The 18,634-nt window shown below is 41.6% G+C and overlaps 1 protein-coding gene across 1 annotated transcript in view; it reads left to right on the top strand.

Annotated features, from left to right (window-relative positions):
* Positions 1–4,516: 4,516 nt before the first annotated feature.
* The window catches only part of dyrk2 (dual-specificity tyrosine-(Y)-phosphorylation regulated kinase 2), a 33,954-nt gene continuing 19,836 nt past the window's right edge, over positions 4,517–18,634 (top strand). The window contains 2 exon segments of the mRNA XM_031296977.1: positions 4,517–4,553; positions 4,556–4,702. Coding sequence (XP_031152837.1) covers positions 4,517–4,553; positions 4,556–4,702 — 184 coding nt within the window.

Here is an 18,634-nt window from a genome sequence, read left to right on the forward strand (position 1 = left end):
TCCATCCCCATCCATCCATCCATCCATCCACCCATCCATCCATCCATCCACCCATCCATCCATACATCCATCCATCCATCCATCCATCCATCCATCCCCATCCATCCATCCATCCACCCATCCCCATCCATCCATCCATCCATCCATCCACCCACCCATCCATCCATCCATCCATTAATCCCCATCCATCCACCCATCCATCCATCCATCCCCATCCATCCATCCATCCATCTATCCATCCCCATCCATCCACCCATCCATCCATCCATCCATCCATCCATCCATCCATCCGATTGAAACTGCAGTGCTGAAGTATTTGGTTTTCACTAAAGATGACACATATTATATTGGAAACTGTCCAGGGAAGCATGTAATGCAAGTTGTATTTTCTTAATGCAAAGCTGCCCAATTTTCAAACATATTTAGTTTTGTAAAGGTTTGGTCCAGACATCCCTGCTTTGGACTGAGCCATTTGACTTCAAACAGACCATTGGCCCATTTTGGTGACCCATGCATTCTTATTCTTTATTTTATAAAGGACAACACACATTAATTAACATTTCTGTAAATGTGCCAGTGTTAATGTTCAACTGTAGTCCTTTGGCCAGATGATTTTAGACCAGAGCAACAGGAAACAGCAAGACATTAGTACAGGTTAAACTGTACAGACAGAAGTCAACAAGACACCATACAGACAGCTAGAGCAACAACTAAGCTTCCTCAGTAAGCCATGCAGACCTACAGGAAGCAGCAAGACATTAGTACAGTTACACATCAGCAGTATCCACATTCAGTATAAGAAGCCATGCAAGCATCACAACACAGCCAAGCAACACAGACCGGGGCCATCTTCTCCCACCGTTCAACCATGCAAAGCTCTAACAAGCAGTAATAAAAAGATGAAATAGGCTACATCACTCATGAGGGAGGCATTAATACAGCACAGGTTAATAAGATGGTAAAATTGTTAAAATACAAGTTAATTTTTCATACATAGACCTGCCCAAGAAATGCAGAGCGGGCTAAATTTGATACTGGGCAAGACATCAAACATGTTAGCAGCAGGTCAACAGTGATATCAACAGTTACATAAAATTACCAGGACATTCAAAATGTTCACAAGTCTGACTTTCCAAGAGCCAGGCCTTGAGACTGTGTGTGAAGTTATGGTATAGGTGGTGCAATTTCTTGTTCCACCTATTAGAGGCTCTAACAGAAAAGCATGATAGACTAGAAGAGCTGGACCTGTAAGGGGTCACACAGTCCCCTCTCAGATCAGACCGAGTGGTTCTATTGTTAGAATTTTTTGGCTTTATAAAAGTATTGAGTGGTGGAGGAGCTTTGCCATTCAGGATCTTGAACATTAAGCACGTGTCATTGTATTTGCTTAGATTTTCCCAACTAAGGATGGCATATTTGTTAAGAACTTTACAATGTTGACACGTATTGTGTTTTTTGTCTAGCACTTTGAGGGCCTGTTTATACAGAGAGAGAACAGGCTCAAGGGTTGTATCTTTTGCTTGCGTCCAGCTTGTCATACAATATAGTAGATGGGGTGATCATAGAATCCAAATATAATTTTGCTGCTGAACTTGTTAGGCAGCTTCTTATATACCTAACATTGGCTAGATTGTATTTAGTCATTCACATTACTTTTTTCACTTGTTTTTTGAAAGACAAAGTAGAGTCAAGGATGATACCGAGCTATTTGACATGGTTATCTGGATAACTTTGCGGATTAAAACCATCCTAAGTATGGCACATGGGTTGATGTAAAGTTATCCAGATAACTCTGTAAACCTTCTTGTTCTTGTTGTTTAACCTGGGAAATAAAATAAACATTTAAAAAGAAGGTGTGGTGATGTTCATGTGCTTAATTCTGCTGAGTTAGTTATTTCTGCTGGTTGTGGTTGTGTGTGTAAGTAAGCATGTTAGTGTTACGTAAGTCTCTCCGAACTTTAACTTAAAGCTGTGAAACCTGAGACCCTCACACTCACACTCACACACACACACAAGCACGCACGCACACACACACACACACACACACACACACACACACACACACACACACACACACACACACACACACACACACACACACACACACAAGAAACTTCACAGTGCCCTGAAGCAACACAGAAGCTCTCTTGTGTCTCTGATGTAAACATGTTGTTGGTCTCCAAGCAGCCAAATAAACAATCCCACGCCGTGTACGTGAAGATGTCCTCATATGGAGAACGCTGGACGAGGCAGAGATGAAGAATACACTCTTCTCTGTGAGAAACACGAGCATCATTTCCTGTTTCCTGGGACTCTGTGGTTCAAACTACCTCCGGACACCACGGTGACTATCATTATTGGTTATACCATTAGTTCAATTGGTAACATAGTGTGAAGCATCATTGTTGTTGCTATGGTTGTTGCTAAGAGAAAAAATGTAGTGTCAGGTTTGCTTACTAGTCTTTTTGGTTAAAATGCTGGTAAGCAGACCTTGAGTTAATGAAACAATGATAGTAAGGAGATGTTTGCTGTATGTGAAAAAAATGTTGTAGCCTAAAAAATGTGTGACATCGCTTAGAGCACCTTTAACTTTTTTTAGATTATTTTAGCTCCTAGATTTGGTTTGGTCTTTTTCATTGTTTTCAGAAGTGTTTTCAGCTTGTTCTGCTGCCACCAAGTGATCAAACTAAATCAATGAATGCAGCTTTAGTTTATATCAGCAATTAGATTAGTTTTGTTCAAGTTTTACATTCAATAAAAAATAATATCACTACCATTTATTTATTGTATTGTGTTGATAATATAAAATAAAATAGGACTTTATTGAAATGTACACGTCACAGCAGCACAACAGACTGTAGAGGGTCGGACATAGATAAGGAACATAGAGAAATTAGAAACTAAAGTAAAATACTGTGTGTGTGTGTGTGTGTGTGTGTGTGTGTGTGTGTGTGTGTGTGTGTGTGTGTGTGTGTGTGTGCATGCACTTGTGTGTGTGTGTGCTTGTGTGTGTGTGTGTGTGTGTGTCTCAGGTTTCACAGCTTTGAGTTAAAGTTCGGAGAGACTTATGTAACTAAAGTAAAATACTGTGTGTGTGTGTGTGTGTGTGTGTGTGTGTGTGTCTGTGTATGTGTGTGTGTGTGTGTGTGTGTGTCTGTGTGTGTGTGTCTGTGTGTGTGTCTGTGTGTGCGTGCGTGTGTGTGACTGTATGCATCTGTGTGTGTGTGTGTGTGCGTGTGTGTGTCTGTGTGTGTGCGTGCGTGTGTGTGTGTGTGTGTGACTGTGTGTGACTGTATGTGTCTGTTTTAAAAATGATTTACATAATATACACAATGTACATTTTATAGGTGGGGGAAAAAATCGATACAGCACAGTATCGCGATATTTTCCGTGGCAATACTGTATCGATACACAGACGCCAAGAATCGATCTATTATTATACGTGTGTTGGTCAGTCTGTCTGCTTGACAATCCCATTTTGCAGCACTAAAATTGAAGTGAGATGAACAAACAGAGAAATTTATTTTTTTAGCTAAAACAGATTGTCCTTTTGGGGACATCATTTGAAATTGGGAAAAATTTGAAGTTGGAAAAAAGGTAATAAACTGCAATATATCGCATAATATTGCAATATGTTTAAAATCGCAATAATATTGTATTGTGACGTAAGAATCATGATCAAGGGCGTAACTTTGGGTTCAACATTGGGGAGGTTGAGATCGTGTATTAAAAAAAATCTCAAAAAAGGCGACAAAAACGTGGAAAAATTGTCCAAAAAAGAAAACCTCATAAAAGGTGACAAAAATGGCGAAAAAGCTTTTTTATTCAGCTCGTTTTCGGTGAACGATGTGGCGAGGGGGTAACGTTAGCAAGCTATGTAAGCCAACTAACACCGGCTGGCTTGCTTTTTTTTTCTTCTAATAATGTTAATAATGTTAATTTATCAGTAATAATGTCGAGGTTTGGACTGTTGGTCGGACAAAACAAACATTGTGAAGGTTTCACTTTGGGCTCTGGGTCATTGTGATGCTATTTGTCTCTATTTTCACTATTTTTACAAACCAAAAAAAAAATCAATCAATCGATTAATGGAAAAAAATAATCAGCAGATGAATCCATAATGAAAATAATTATTAGTTAATAGTTCAACATGAGCTCCAGCTCAACCAACTCCAACAGTAAAATCCTGCTTTTACATTAATGCATGAGCAATAATAATCTAATATATAGTAGTATAATAGTATACTACAATAGTATACTTTAACTACATTTTACTGATTATACTTACATACTTTTACTTAAGGAACATTTTCAATACAGGACTTTTACTTGTAAGAGAGTATTTTACAGTGTGGTATTAGTACTTTTAGTTAAGTAAAGGATCTAAATACTTGGTAATATTGGTAATATTAGAAATAATATAATTATTAGTGGTCAAGAGTGTAATTTATTTTCAAAATGTTCTTTTTAATGATAAAATAAAACTGGGTGGGTGGGTTTGAAGAGGAGGAACTGCATGTCGGAAACAGAAGAGGAGTGTGAAGGAGGATTAGAAAGAGGAGGAGTAATTTAGGGAGGAGGAAGAGGAGGAGCTGCAGATGGAGGAAGAGGAGGCGTCCTGTCCGTTTGTGTCCAGTGGAGAAGGAGAGAGGAGCGGCCGCCATGTTGACTAAGAAGCCCGGAACCTCGGTCCTCCCGACGGGTAAGCACAGCCTCTGTAGCCGGGCTGAGGGCGCCTGAGCCCGGCCAGTGTGGCGGGGACACACCGCTGATCCTTCGCTTCTCATTACCTCTGTTTAATTCAGCGTTAATTAAAACGTAATAAGTCAGAAGCGGATATAAAAACAGTTGAGGGAAGGGCTGAAAGCTCTGCTAGCTATCTAAATAGAAACAGGCTTTCTTTCTCTGCTCATTAAAATATCTGTCATCTTGTTTTTGTTTTTTAAAAATGGCAGACAGAGGAGAAGCCGTTACTGCAGAAACTAAGCAGATAAAATGAAAGCCGCTCCAGACGTCTGCCAGGTTTATTTTTAGCTAGCTAGCTAGCAGTAGGGATGGGCGAAAACAAACGAACGGATCTTATTGAACGATTCTTTTATCGTGCCCGGTATGCACCCGGTCAACCTGTCGAAAATGTCCAAGTGCCAGTGTTCATAATTCCCAGACTGTTGCACTAAACCGACCAGGCTAAAAGGTGCATTTAAATGCTCCTGGGATGGTCGTTCTTCATAAAAACTTAAACGGTTCTATACATTTACATGAATCGATTTGAAGTAACCGATTCTATAATTGGAGTCCGTCCGCCCATCACTAGCTAAGCTAACAACAGATGAGAAGTGACAGCAGCAGTAGGAACAGGTTTCCCTGTGTGTTTACTTACCTGTTTATATCTGCTTTGTAACGCCTTTGTAACAGTATCACAACTGTGTTTGGTGCCTGTAAGATATTTATCGGCATCTTTGGGGTTTTTGTGTAAATGCTAGACACGGTAATTGGTGGTATTTAACGTTAGTGTGTGTGTGTGTGTGTGTGTGTGTGTGTGTGTGTGTGTGTGTTCGGTTGCTTGGTAATTTCTGGCCTCCAGCTCGGCAGACAGAAATAAAGCTTCGGTTCAGTTCAGTCAGAGGTCAGTTGGTGTCTCTTTTGGTGTTTTAAAGTCAGTATAATGCATTTATTATAGCTGTCAGCTCTTAAATACGCCTTATCTGATTGTAGTAGTATGACAAACACATGCTAATGCTGTTTTGGAGCTATTATTAGACGTCAATATTCCTGCTGTAGCTTTGGGTTAGCCTGAAACTGTCGTTTTACAGCGTTTATCTCTAATCTCATTAGAAGAGGTTTCCAGCGTGGTGATGGGTATTTATAGAATGATGTATAGATGTATCTTAGTTTAAATGTAAATATACAATGTTTATTTGGTGACAGAAAGTTGTTATAAGATCCAGATCCAATGTATAGGCATTGTCAAATGTATCGGCTTGTTTTTAGCTCATATATCAAACGATAAGTTACAAGAAATTGCAGTTTAAAGCTATTTTTGGGATAATTCGAGAACATAGTTTGTCCTCAAAAGTTTATCTTTCTACTGTGAATGTCCTGCTCAGTACATAACAGTGTTCATGTCTGTAAAAAGAAACAATTTTAAAGGAAGCTTATCCAAAATGTTTACGTTAAGTGTTTAAAAAACAAATAATGGTCGAAAAATATTGTTACGTATATCATTAACTTTGATATCAGCCTCAAAAATCCAGTATCAGCCGGGCTGTAGTACCTATATTAGCATGTGTAATAACAGGAAGTATTATAGACTAAAATGTGAAATACGTTAAATACTGTTGTAACTAACTTATCTCTTGAGTAAATTGTAAGACAAGCTATTATTCGCCGGCGTTACGTAGCCCTACCTAGCCCTGATTAGATCAGATGGATTAGATTGAACAGAGTACCGAAGCAACTAAATGTAGTTTAGCATCTAACCAGAAGTACAAAGTAATACACAGAATAAACAGAAATATATAGTAGGGATGAAAACAGTAAGAGATAGGTATTAGTACGTTACAACACATACAGTAATACAGTAAATATAACGTGCAGATAAGTACAAGAATGAGAATATATGTGAAACAGCGGGAATTAAGATGCGACACTAGATATACAGTATAGACAGTGGCATAAATATGAATACACTTTAGGTCAGATACAGTATGAACATATGTAGCGGTGTTATAAAATCCAATACACAAAATTTTTTAAAATTACAAACTAACCCAGTGGGCAGATTGTGTTTTTATAAAGATTATTGGGGGAAGAAACAATAGAGAATAAGACAGGAAATGGTGGCTTTTGGGGCGCAGTGGATATGACACATGCCTTTGGTGTGGGACATCTGGGTTTGATTCCCACTGCGATACATCAACCAACGTGTCCCTGAGCAAGGCACTTAACCCCTAGTTGCTCCAGAGGTGTGGGACCTCTGATATATAGCAACTGTAAGTCGCTTTGGATAAAAGCATCAGCTAAATGACGTGAAACGTAAAGGCAAAGTAAGAAGTGCATCAAAGATCCTTGGACAAATTTGAAGTGCGGACGTTATGTTTGCATGGCTGAACTATAATGTGAATGTTAGGGCTGCTCCCTCTTAGTCGATTAGTCGACTAATCGGTCGTTTTGGTCTTAGTCAACTTAGATTTCTTTAGTCGATTAGTCGTGTTTTATGCTTTTTTCATGCTGAATGACTTATTTCCAAGAAATGTACGAGCACATCTCTGGTAAACACAAGAATTAAAGTGGTGCTTTTGCATGACAGATGTCAGATTTACAGATCTGTCGATTAAATCAACTAATCGATTAGTTGATACAATTGAATGAGTGTTAGTCGACTAAGAATTTCTTTCATCGAGCACAGCTCTCTCGAGCCTAGTGAATGTAGCTATAAAAATGTAAACACAGGCTGCTACTGAAGTGCTACAGTGTTATTGTAGTTTGGAAACTGATTATATATGTAAACACGGGATCTTTAGGCAGCCTTGCGATTATTAGTCAAATGTTTGCTCGGTATTGTCTGTGTACATAGAGACAAATGTGGTATTAATTAAAACAGACAGCACGTTACAAACAAACGTTAATGCATTACTGTAGCTCAAAGATGAGTGATTCTAACACCAAGTGTACAGACTACTGTTGCAGATTTGCACATATTAGCACTGTTAGCTTACTGTTAGCTTGCTGGGTATTGTCGATATTGCAGTTTATTCTGTCCGTTAGCATTTATTTTGCCAGTACTGGCTTTGTCATAGTAAAAACTGTAGTCCTCAGTCAAATTGTTGATTGATTAATCAAATTGTTATCCAAGGTAAAGTTAGGGGTGTTTTAACCTCGTTTTGGTTGCAGTCTTTTCATGTAACTCTGTGTCGTTACTGCTTCTACATACAGTACCACATTAGTACAGTACAGTACGTATTCATCATACTGGTGTTTTTGTAACCAGTTCATAGTGGTTTGAGTTTGTAGCCGGTGTTTTTTCTGCTGTAGGCTGTGTGGTGACAGTTTCTGCTGCTTCAGGCTGCATTTTTGTTTTGTAGCTTATTATACACTAACGCTTAAAAGTTCCATTTGATGTACTACTGTCGACAGTACCAAATATCAGCCAGATAGAGCCACGTTTTCATTTGACAGCTTCACAAATATTGAGTAAAAGATTTTGTTGTGGATGTTTTTGTCTCCAGAAGATCTCATTTTTCATAATTTTTGACTTTTGTCCAGCTGTGAGCAGCTCCTACACTTCTGTTGATCAGTAGGAACAGCGTTAAGCCCTCAGTAAGCTTCGGATGAACTAGTTTGTACGATGTTTTGCATGTTTATAGTCTCAACGTATTGAATCATGCAAATGGGAGCAACAGGGCACACTGTTGTCAGTCTCTTCAAAAGCATTCATGATGTGTAATAAGTTTAAATCCTGCTTACTTTCACACCTCTGGACATTCGTCCAGTCGCTGCACAAAGTGGGTACAATTGTTGGATTGTCTGTGTCGGAAAATATATAATTACTAGTAAATATTGTCCTAAGGGCCATTCTCCGTAAGAGTTTAGAGGGTGGTGTCTTTATTTACCCTTTCCATGTCTGCTCTAATGTAAGATGCAAACGTTAGCATGCCCCGCTAACTAGCTTACTACCTGCAGTTTACCGAACGTGGGGTTACAGCTTAGTGTTACGTTAAAAAAAAAAAAAAAAAAAAAAAAAAATGCACGACTAGCATATCTCCTGTGTAGTGTTTTCCTACTCTCCTGGATGCTAACGTTAGCAGCTGCTCTGTTTTCACTCAGCTACACCAGCCCAAAGTTACCCGAGATGGAGTTACCTATGTTAGTCTATATCCACGACGTTCCACTTCCGGGATTGCTCCGTTGCCGACGGAAATTCCGCCGGATTTCACTAATTTATTTTCTGTTGCACGACTAAAACTACTTTTGAACGTACACGTTTCACCAAAACAAGTTCCTTCCCGAGACTATTTTGTAGAGGCACCGTTGCTCCGTATGGCGCTTAGTGCCACCAAAGACGATTGTGATTGGTTTAAAGAAATGCCAATAAACCAGAGCACGTTTTCTCCCGTCCTCCACAGAGCTGTGGAGGACGGTCTGGCAAGACACGTGGTCCTCATCCTAAAAGCCTTTTCTCTTGTAATGAGACATTTGAAGACGTCACGCTGGGCTTTGGGAAATTGTGATGGGTATTTATTTCACTATTTTCTGTAATATTAAAGACTAGTTGCAACGCAATAAACGTACGTAAGCTAAGCAGCCAAAACAGTGTTATGTTAGAATGAAATCTCAATTTTCTTTTAATCTTGTAGAAGCTAACTTTAGCTCAGTTTGCTCGGCACTTGATAACATTTGCCGGTGATTGTTGTTGTTTCAGCCAGAGGAAATCGTCGGTCGCAGACTAAAAGTGAGAACCTGCTTTTGTCTACGTCTATGTGAAATTAAGGACACATTGTTTAAAAAGTTATGCATTTTGATGGTGGATCTGCCACCGTTTTCACTGTAAACTGCATATGTACTGCAATAGAAAGTATGACAGGTGTAGCAAGAGTTAGAACAGTAGCGACCGGGCAATGCTTCTGTAAAAAAAGGGGCGTTCCAGACTCGATCTCACAAGCATTTCATTTGAAGCATACTGAGGCCTTCAGACTTCTAATTACACTAAATCTAGTGTCTGCAAACTCAAAATGTTGTTAGAACCAGTGGATGAATGCAACTGGCATCCTAAGAAAATGGCATGGAAATAAAAACGTCAACAGGATGATATGATAAGAGAGAGAAGATTTTTTTGTTGCCATTTCCAGGTCACTTTGTTGGTCCGTTTTTTTGTACTCAGCATCTCTGTGAGTGCGTGACACCGCTGAGCGTCACAGCGCGGCATGTGTGCGGTCACATTGCTGCAGATTTTCCCACTCGTCCTGTCGAGCAGCATGCCGGGCGTGCTCGCAGGCGCGCTGGCATTTCCAGCTCGGTGTCAAGTTCACATGCAGCACGCTGCTATTCCACCCTGTTTGCGTGCATCTGTCAGGCTCGCAGCAAAGGATACTGAATGTGCTCTCCAGTATAGACCCCTGGTACATTATTAGTATGTAACGTACAGTGCAGAGTACAGTATCGTTATATACGGCAGGGCTGGAGGCCCCCGCGGAGCTGACGACTGGCTGAAAGGCCAGATGGACAGTTTGAGTTAGTCTCAGCAATGCTGGATTATTTTAGGCTGATGTTATTGGTATTTTATTATATTATTGGTACATTGCTTTATTGGTCGACGTTTATTATTCTTTCAAAAAAAAAAAAGTGTTAACCCTTGTGTTGTCTTTCCGTTGACTATGCAACTTTATGTTTTTCTGGGTCAAAATTTAAAAATGTAAAACTTTTTTTCAATGTTTCGGTTGTCTTTTTCGACACTTTAGTCACGTGTTTTTGTCGATTTCTAATGCGTTTTTTAGTTGATGTTTTTGTTTTTTCTCACCCACTTTTTTGTCACTTTTTCAACGTTTTTTATCAATTTCTTTTTTGGTTGAAAGAAACCCAAATTTGTGAAAATAAGTCAAATTTCACCCGGGGACAACAGGAGGGTTAAGTAAGTAAGGGGATAAAGAAAAGTCTGAGGCAGCATGTTTACAATTGGTTGTTGACTTAGATTTGTCGTAGGGCTGTGCAGTTAATCACATTTTAATTGTGATTTCGGCTCCCAACGATCACAAAAACAGTGTCGTCGACGAAGCTGATTATTTTGCCCGTTATGTTTTGCAGGTAAACTCTCATTTTGTCTCGTGTTCTGTTGGCGAATTCAAAACGTTCAGCGATTCAGCAGTTTCACTGTTTTTTAACTTCAACAAATGCAACATCTTTCCAAAAGTCAGTAAGTGTTCGTGTTAAGTAATCGTGATTTCAGTGTTGACCAAAAAATACTTGCTGCTTTTTTACATAATCGGGCAGGCCTAATTTGTCGTCCAACTAAAAGAATAATTGACTAGTCGTTTCATCTCAGGAGGACTTCATTCGTATTGTTAACTGTAATGTGCAACTTGTATAAGACAGTCAGACAGATAATGTCTGCAGTAAAGGTTGCAACTAACGATCAATTTCAATATCAATAAATGCGACAATTACTTTTCTGTTACAGCCATTCATAGTTTGACCTATGAAGTGTCTGAACGTGTCAGATTAGTAGTTTGGTTGAACCAACAGTCCAAAGATATTGAACAGTATAAAAGAGTGAAAAGCATTAAATACTGGCATCTTAGGAGACGCTGAGAATATCATATTTGTTTGATCAATGATTGATTAGTTAACCCCTTAGCAGTCTTAGCGGCTTAGCAACTTAGCCTTAAGCCTGTTTTATGGTTCTGCGGAGGCTCCACGCAGAGCTTTCGCGTGTGTGTGTGTGTGTGTGTGATAGAGCGAGGGAGAAGTGAGAGAGTGATGGTTATTATCTTCAGAGCGAGTAGCGACTGACTTTCATGTTGTTTACGGAGAAGGAGAACCAGGAAATGAGTCGGGGGGGGGGAAATGCAACGCTGCCCAGCCACGGCCGAGCGACGTGCGTCGCCGCGACGTGTAGTTACATTTTTCGAGAGGTGCACGTCCTGCTACGCCGTAGGGTGCGGCGTAGACGCAGAGGAGTCTGCGGGGGTACGCCGTCGATTCGACGCAGAAGCATAAAACGGCCTTTAGCAACTATCCAAGGCAGACCCAAAGTAAATTGAGAGCTGTTCTTGAACCATTTGTACTACATGCATGTCTATGGCTTCTTTTGAAAGGTAACACTCTGCGGCTTCTTCTCCAACCGGTAGGATCACTGTAGGTGCTATTGGCTTTGAGTAAAAGAAGTTTGAATATATTGGAAAACAAAGTTTTTATGTCCGCCTGAATTCTTTTTATAGAAAAATGCCTGCAGATGACTATTGCTGGGACGTATTAGTCTGAAAACACAGTGGGGCTACAGCAAGAAGTCTTACCTAGTCCCAGTTGAAATTTGATAACAATATCTCATAAAATAAAAATTATACACCTGTTTTTGAATGGGTATATGTCTATTTGGTGACCCTAAAAGGACCATTTGGTAACGATGGTCACATACCTAGACTAAAAAGACTGCTACTCTTGAACACGGTTCCACTGAATGCTCAGTGAATTAGTGAATCAGTGGATCAATGACTGGTCTCGGCGTTAGTGCCAGTGCAGAGTTTTCCCTACCATTACAAGGCTTAGGCGCAGCACTTAAGCCGAATGTAAAATCAATGCGAGCATCAGAACTAACTGAATGACTTTTCTGAGATCTAATGAGTGCAGGTGGTTCCCTGTAGACGTCTTTAGCAAGTTTTGTCTTCAAGTTTTTTGAGTGTTATTTATTTATGTATTATCTGTTCTAGCTTTTCCAACGTTTCAGACACATATGGTAATAATAATAGTGCTCCAAAATAAAAAAAATGTAAAGGGCAAATTTATTTATAGAGCACTTTCTCATACACAGAGGTCATTCAAAGTGCTTTACAGGCAGAAACAACAACAAATATACAATTGAGATATATGAGAAGACAAAGGCATAACAGTTTAAAAACAAATAAAGTACTTAAAATACCATCAAGCAAGCCTAACTAAAAGAGAAAACAAAGGTCCAAGGCACTCTTATTGCAAACAATTTAATAAAAGGCTATTTTTATATCGTAATCTTAGTACATTAAAGATAGAACTGGGCAGCAACCACACGTATCGGCATAAAACGGCCGCCTTCGGGGTGTGAGTTTTTTGAAAATTGAACAACATTCACACACCTAAAGCCCAGTTCAGAACAAAGATTCACGAAGAGACGAAACCGTTTTAGAACGTCGCAGGGAAAAGTTTCAGGGGTCTGAAGCGGCCCGTTAGATAGATAATAGATAATAGACCTGGCGTGTAGCTTTAGCGGCGCGGAAAGCCGCTTCACGCTGGTGGAAAATCAAGCATTTACTTGAATGGCCGCGATTGCTCGCGGGGCCCGCGGCACAATGCTTGTAAAAGTCGGAAGTTAGAACGGAAGTACAAAGAGGCGTAGTTATGGAGATGATACACTGGCCGGTCTCGTCTCAGTGGTGTGAACTGGCCGGGTCGTTGCAAAAAGTTGCACGTTTCAACTCCGTCCCAATGCAAATGCAATTTCCCCCCATACATTTCATCCCTCTTTGTGGGTTTTTATGTGTCTTTGTAGCCGGTTTGTGTTTCTTTTTGGTCATTTTTTGTTCTCTTTGGGGTTGTTTTGGGTCTCTGGGGTCATAACGCCTCTTAGTAGTCTATTTGTGTCCATTTGTGATAGTTTTGGGTCTCTTTTTCACATCACTTTGGGCCGTTAGTATCACCACATCTATCAAAAATGTTAGTAAAGCTAAAGCAGATAAAAAAATAACACTCAAAAAGCTTAAAGACAACTCTTCAACTACAATCATTAGCTCGGAGAAAAGTCTTTTAGTTGCATTCATTCATCTTAGGTGCTGCACCCTGACGGGTATATTGTGATGTATTGATTGTTTGTCCCAGGCTCGGTCATTAGCAGCATTACAGTTTAGACGCATTAGAGAAGGCTGCATTGTTTCACTGCGGCGCGTTTGTGCCGAGGCTGCAGTTTACGCATCACAGCGACGTTGCACATCAGAGGCCGCATTGTTTGTTTGTAGCCGTTTGACAGCGTGTTGGCAGCGTGCGGCGGAGTTGTCCTCATTAGCAGGATTACAGTGAGCGTTCAGATTAAAAGCAGAGAGCATCTGTCTGCGTCATCCTGCAGCAACACGTGAAGCTGCCCAGAGCTGGACGCCGGCCTGCGAGGGTTTCCGTTCATTCACTCGCAACAGCTTTGAGATGAGTTTATCCTGCCCATGACCCGCCAGTTGGAGACTTCTCTGTGATTGCTGATCTGAGCGCTACATCCTGCCACAGTTTACGCAATTAATTGGTTAATCCGCTAGTCAATTGAATCTCTTTTTCAAGCAGAAACTCCAAACGCTGGCTCTCAAATGTGAAGATTTTCTGCTTTTTTTTGTCACTTTTATATCATCGTAAATTAATCAACTATGTTGAGAATTGATGAATCGTTTGTATTCATTTTTTAAGGGGAAAAAAAAAAATATCTTTCTCGCCTCTCAAATGTGATTATTGTGTTTTATGATAGTAAACTGAATGTCTTTGCGTTTTGGACCATTGGACGGACGAAAACAAGCAATTTGAAGACGTCATTCTTGGGCTCTGGGGAAATAATGCCACAGGCGTGTAGTGAAGCCATATTTTCGAATGTTTTTTTGGCATCTCGGCTTGCTGAACAGCCCGTCAAACACACCGCGCTCGGCTTCCCCTCACCACAGACGGCAGGGGTTGTAGCTGCTGGGGTAGTGGGCCAATCACACGTCGCGTTAAATCCTAGAACGCTTGCGGCGATTGGCTGCGAGCAAAACCAAATAGTCTTTGTTTTTCTAGACCTGGGTACAAAAATGATGGAATGCCGGTATTGTTTGACTGGAAAGTTTCGGCCGATCAAGTACAGATACCCAGCCTAATGAGGAGTGTATAAATACTCCAAAATATTATGAGATATTTGTTAAATATGTCCCTGAAGTGGAGCCAATTTTTGCTCGAAATGTACATTTTACATTTTAGTTTTCAAAAGTGTTCTTTGGACTAGAGCTGAAACGATTAGGAAAATAATCACCAAATATTAAGGAGAAATAGTGAAAAAAATGTCCTAATGTGATGATTTGCTGCTTCTCTCTGTCATGTATAATACTAACTAAATAACTTTCAGTTTTGGACTTTGGGTCAGACAAAACAGGACATTTAAAGGGGCGCTATACAGTTTGGCCATTTCTTCGCTGTTTTCTCTCTTTTTGCTGGCAGGTTTCTTTATAGATCCCCCCCCCCTACAGGTTTCTCTATAGATCCCCCCCCCCCCTACAGGTTTCTCTATAGAGCCCCCCTACAGGTCTCTATAGATCCCCCCCCCCTACAGGTTTCTCTATAGAGCCCCCCTACAGGTCTCTATAGATCCCCCCCCCCTACAGGTTTCTCTATAGATCCCCCCCCCCCCCCTACAGGTCTCTATAGAGCCCCCCCTACAGGTCTCTATAGAGCCCCCCCTACAGGTTTCTCTTTAGAGCCCCCCCTACAGGGTTCTCTATAGAGCCCCCTACAGGTCTCTATAGAGCTCCCCCTACAGGTTTCTCTATAGAGCCCCCCCTACAGGTTTCTATAGATCCCCCCCTACAGGTTTCTCCATAGAGCCCCCCCTACAGGTTTCTCTATAGATCCCCCCCTACAGGTCTCTATAGAGCCCCCCCTACAGGTTTCTCCATAGATCCCCCCCTACAGGTCTCTATAGAGCCCCCCCTACAGGTTTCTCTGTAGAGCCCCCCCTACAGGTCTCTATAGAGCCCCCCCTACAGGTTTCTCTGTAGAGCCCCCCCTACAGGTCTCTATAGAGCCCCCCTACAGGTTTCTCTGTAGAGCCCCCCCTACAGGTTTCTATAGAGCCCCCCCTACAGGTCTCTATAGAGCCCCCCCTACAGAGCCCCCCCTACAGGTCTCTATAGAGCCCCCCCCTACAGGTCTCTATAGAGCCCCCCCTACAGGTCTCTATAGAGCCCCCCCTACAGAGCCCCCCCTACAGGTCTCTATAGAGCCCCCCCTACAGAGCCCCCCCTACAGGTTTCTCTATAGAGCCCCCCCCTACAGGTTTCTATAGAGCCCCCCCTACAGAGCCCCCCCTACAGGTCTCTATAGAGCCCCCCCTACAGGTCTCTATAGAGCCCCCCCCTACAGGTTTCTCTATAGAGCCCCCCCTACAGGTCTCTATAGAGCCCCCCCTACAGAGCCCCCCCTACAGGTCTCTATAGAGCCCCCCCTACAGGTCTCTCTATAGAGCCCCCCCTACAGGTTTCTCTATAGAGCCCCCCCTACAGGTTTCTCTGTAGAGCCCCCCCTACAGGTCTCTATAGAGCCCCCCCTACAGGTTTCTCTATAGAGCCCCCCCTACAGGTCTCTATAGAGCCCCCTACAGCTCCTATGTTTACTCGTGTCTGACTCCTCTCTCGGTCAGTCTGCCGTTTCCTCTTCCTCTGTTCCTCCAATGCTTTCCCAGCTTTCTGTTTCTTTTTTGCCGGCTCAGCCGTGACGATAGCGTGATATCCATCGCTACCTTGTTAGCCGGTTCCTCAATGGGTGTATGTGTGCAGTGCCGTGAAGCAATTCGTTATATTGCGAGACTTGATATCACGCCATACTTCCTGATGGCTCGCCGGCCCAAAGTTGCAAGGGTGTTTTTTCCGCTCACAGGCGTTAGGGGGGAGCGAGACGACCACCATTCAACTCGAAAAAAGTCATATAACCATTCCAATGACTCCGAAGCTGTTCAGTTAAGGTCAGTTAAGCTAAAAAAAACTGCATAGTTCCCCTTTAAAGACGCCACTTTGTCTTTGCAAAGTTGTGATTTTTCTTTTTTACTTTTTTGTTAAACAAATTAAATCATATGATCATAATCATGATGATAATCATCATCAGGTTATCCGATAATGAAAATAGGTGTTAGTTGTAGCAGATTTCACATATATTTGACATATAATAAGTTAACGTGGAGACACAGGATAAGAACTAGGTATGTACTGAACTATGTACTTTCTTTTTATTTTACTGGGTCTTTAAGCCTGCAAACCGTAGCATTTTGTGAACTTGAGCATGTTTAACGGTGTGTTATTGTGTGTGTCTTCCTGATTACTTCAGAGAGAGAAGAAGTCCTGTTTGTTACTGTTGAGATGTGATTGAAGCCTCTGGCTGAAGTAGAAGCCCGTAAGAGTTATTATCACTGACTATTTAGATAGTGGTCCGCTCGCCCGCCGTGACTTCTGATCTTTAACCCCGCTGTGTTGTTGCACTTGTCATGTTTCCATCAAAGGAGAGAGAGAGAGAGAGAGAGAGAGAGAGAGAGAGACAGAGAGAGAGAGAGAGAGAGAGAGAGAGAGAGAGAGAGGGAGAGAGAGACAGAGAGAGAGACAGAGAGAGAGAGAGAGACAGAGAGAGAGAGAGAGAGAGAGAGAGAGAGAGAGAGAGAGACAGAGAGAGAGACAGAGAGAGAGAGAGAGACAGAGAGAGAGAGAGAGAGAGAGAGAGAGACAGAGAGAGAGAGAGAGACAGAGAGAGACAGAGACAGAGAGAGAGAGACAGAGAGAGAGACAGAGAGAGAGAGAGAGACAGAGAGAGACAGAGACAGAGAGAGAGAGACAGAGAGAGAGACAGAGAGAGAGAGAGAGACAGAGAGAGAGAGAGAGAGAGAGAGAGACAGAGAGAGAGAGAGAGAGAGAGAGACAGAGAGAGACAGAGACAGAGAGAGAGAGACAGAGAGAGAGACAGAGAGAGAGAGAGAGACAGAGAGAGAGAGAGAGAGAGAGAGAGAGACAGAGAGAGAGAGAGAGACAGAGAGAGAGAGAGAGAGAGAGAGACAGAGAGAGAGAGACAGAGAGAGAGAGAGAGAGACAGAGAGAGAGACAGACAGACAGACAGAGAGAGAGAGAGAGAGAGAGAGAGAGAGAGAATTATCAGGCTATATTAAAACCTTCATCCTCCTTAGACTGAGTCAGCCTGCGGGACCGGCAGGCTCTGGCCTAGATTGGAACACTTTGGCCTGGGTCAGTCCGGTCCAAGGGTGTTTAAAGTTCATTCAGTTCATTCAGTCTGGTGACCAGTAGGGCTGCACAATATATCGGTTTTTATTTTTTTTATCTTTACGCCTAATCAACTTGCGCAATAAACATATCACGAAAGACACTCAGAGATTTTTTTGTGTTAGTTGAAAGAAAATATCAGCAGAAAACTGCCCTTTAAAATGTAACTGTCATTCTTTTTTTAGTGGTGCCTTTTATATTCAATTCAATGTTCAATTTGTTCAGTCAAAGAATGTTGGAAGTGATTTCATTTCGGTAGTTTTAAATTCAACAAGTAATTTGTTGTATTTTAGCAGAATACTGAAAGCAGCAGAACTGAGTACACCTTAATATCTGTTTATTTATCGCAAGTAATATCGTCATCACGATATTCAACAACGTTATTGCATATTTTCCTCATAACGTGCAGCCCTAGTGGCCAATTAATAGCGTACGCCTGTAAAACTAATGCAGTCCAATACAACAGCTCGGCCATACATTTCTACCCTTTAGAACGATTTTAATGGAGACTGTGTTATTGTGTGACTTTTTTTTTTAAGGGTTAGAAACTAAGGGTGCCTGGGTAGCTCACCTGGTAGATATATATACATTTCTAGGCCTTTATTTTTGACAGGACAGCTAAAGGCTGTTTTATGCTTCTGCATCAACTCTACGCCGTAGCTACGCTGTCGCTCCTACTACGTCGTGACCTAGGGCTGGGCGAAAAATCGATTTTATCGATTAACTCGAATGTGTAGTTAACGTCGATTTGTTAAAATGAAAATCGATTTTCTCCTTAACATCCGCCAACGCTCCCCTCTGGGCTCCCATAGCTCCGAACGGGCTCAGCCCTCGCCCCGCGCGTTTGCCATAGAGATACACAAACAACATGGCAGCGACAGGGACTAACATTAATTCTTTTCTTAACT

Source organism: Sander lucioperca, chromosome 20 (assembly GCF_008315115.2).
Source record: "Sander lucioperca isolate FBNREF2018 chromosome 20, SLUC_FBN_1.2, whole genome shotgun sequence".
In the NCBI taxonomy this organism is placed as follows: domain Eukaryota; kingdom Metazoa; phylum Chordata; class Actinopteri; order Perciformes; family Percidae; genus Sander; species Sander lucioperca.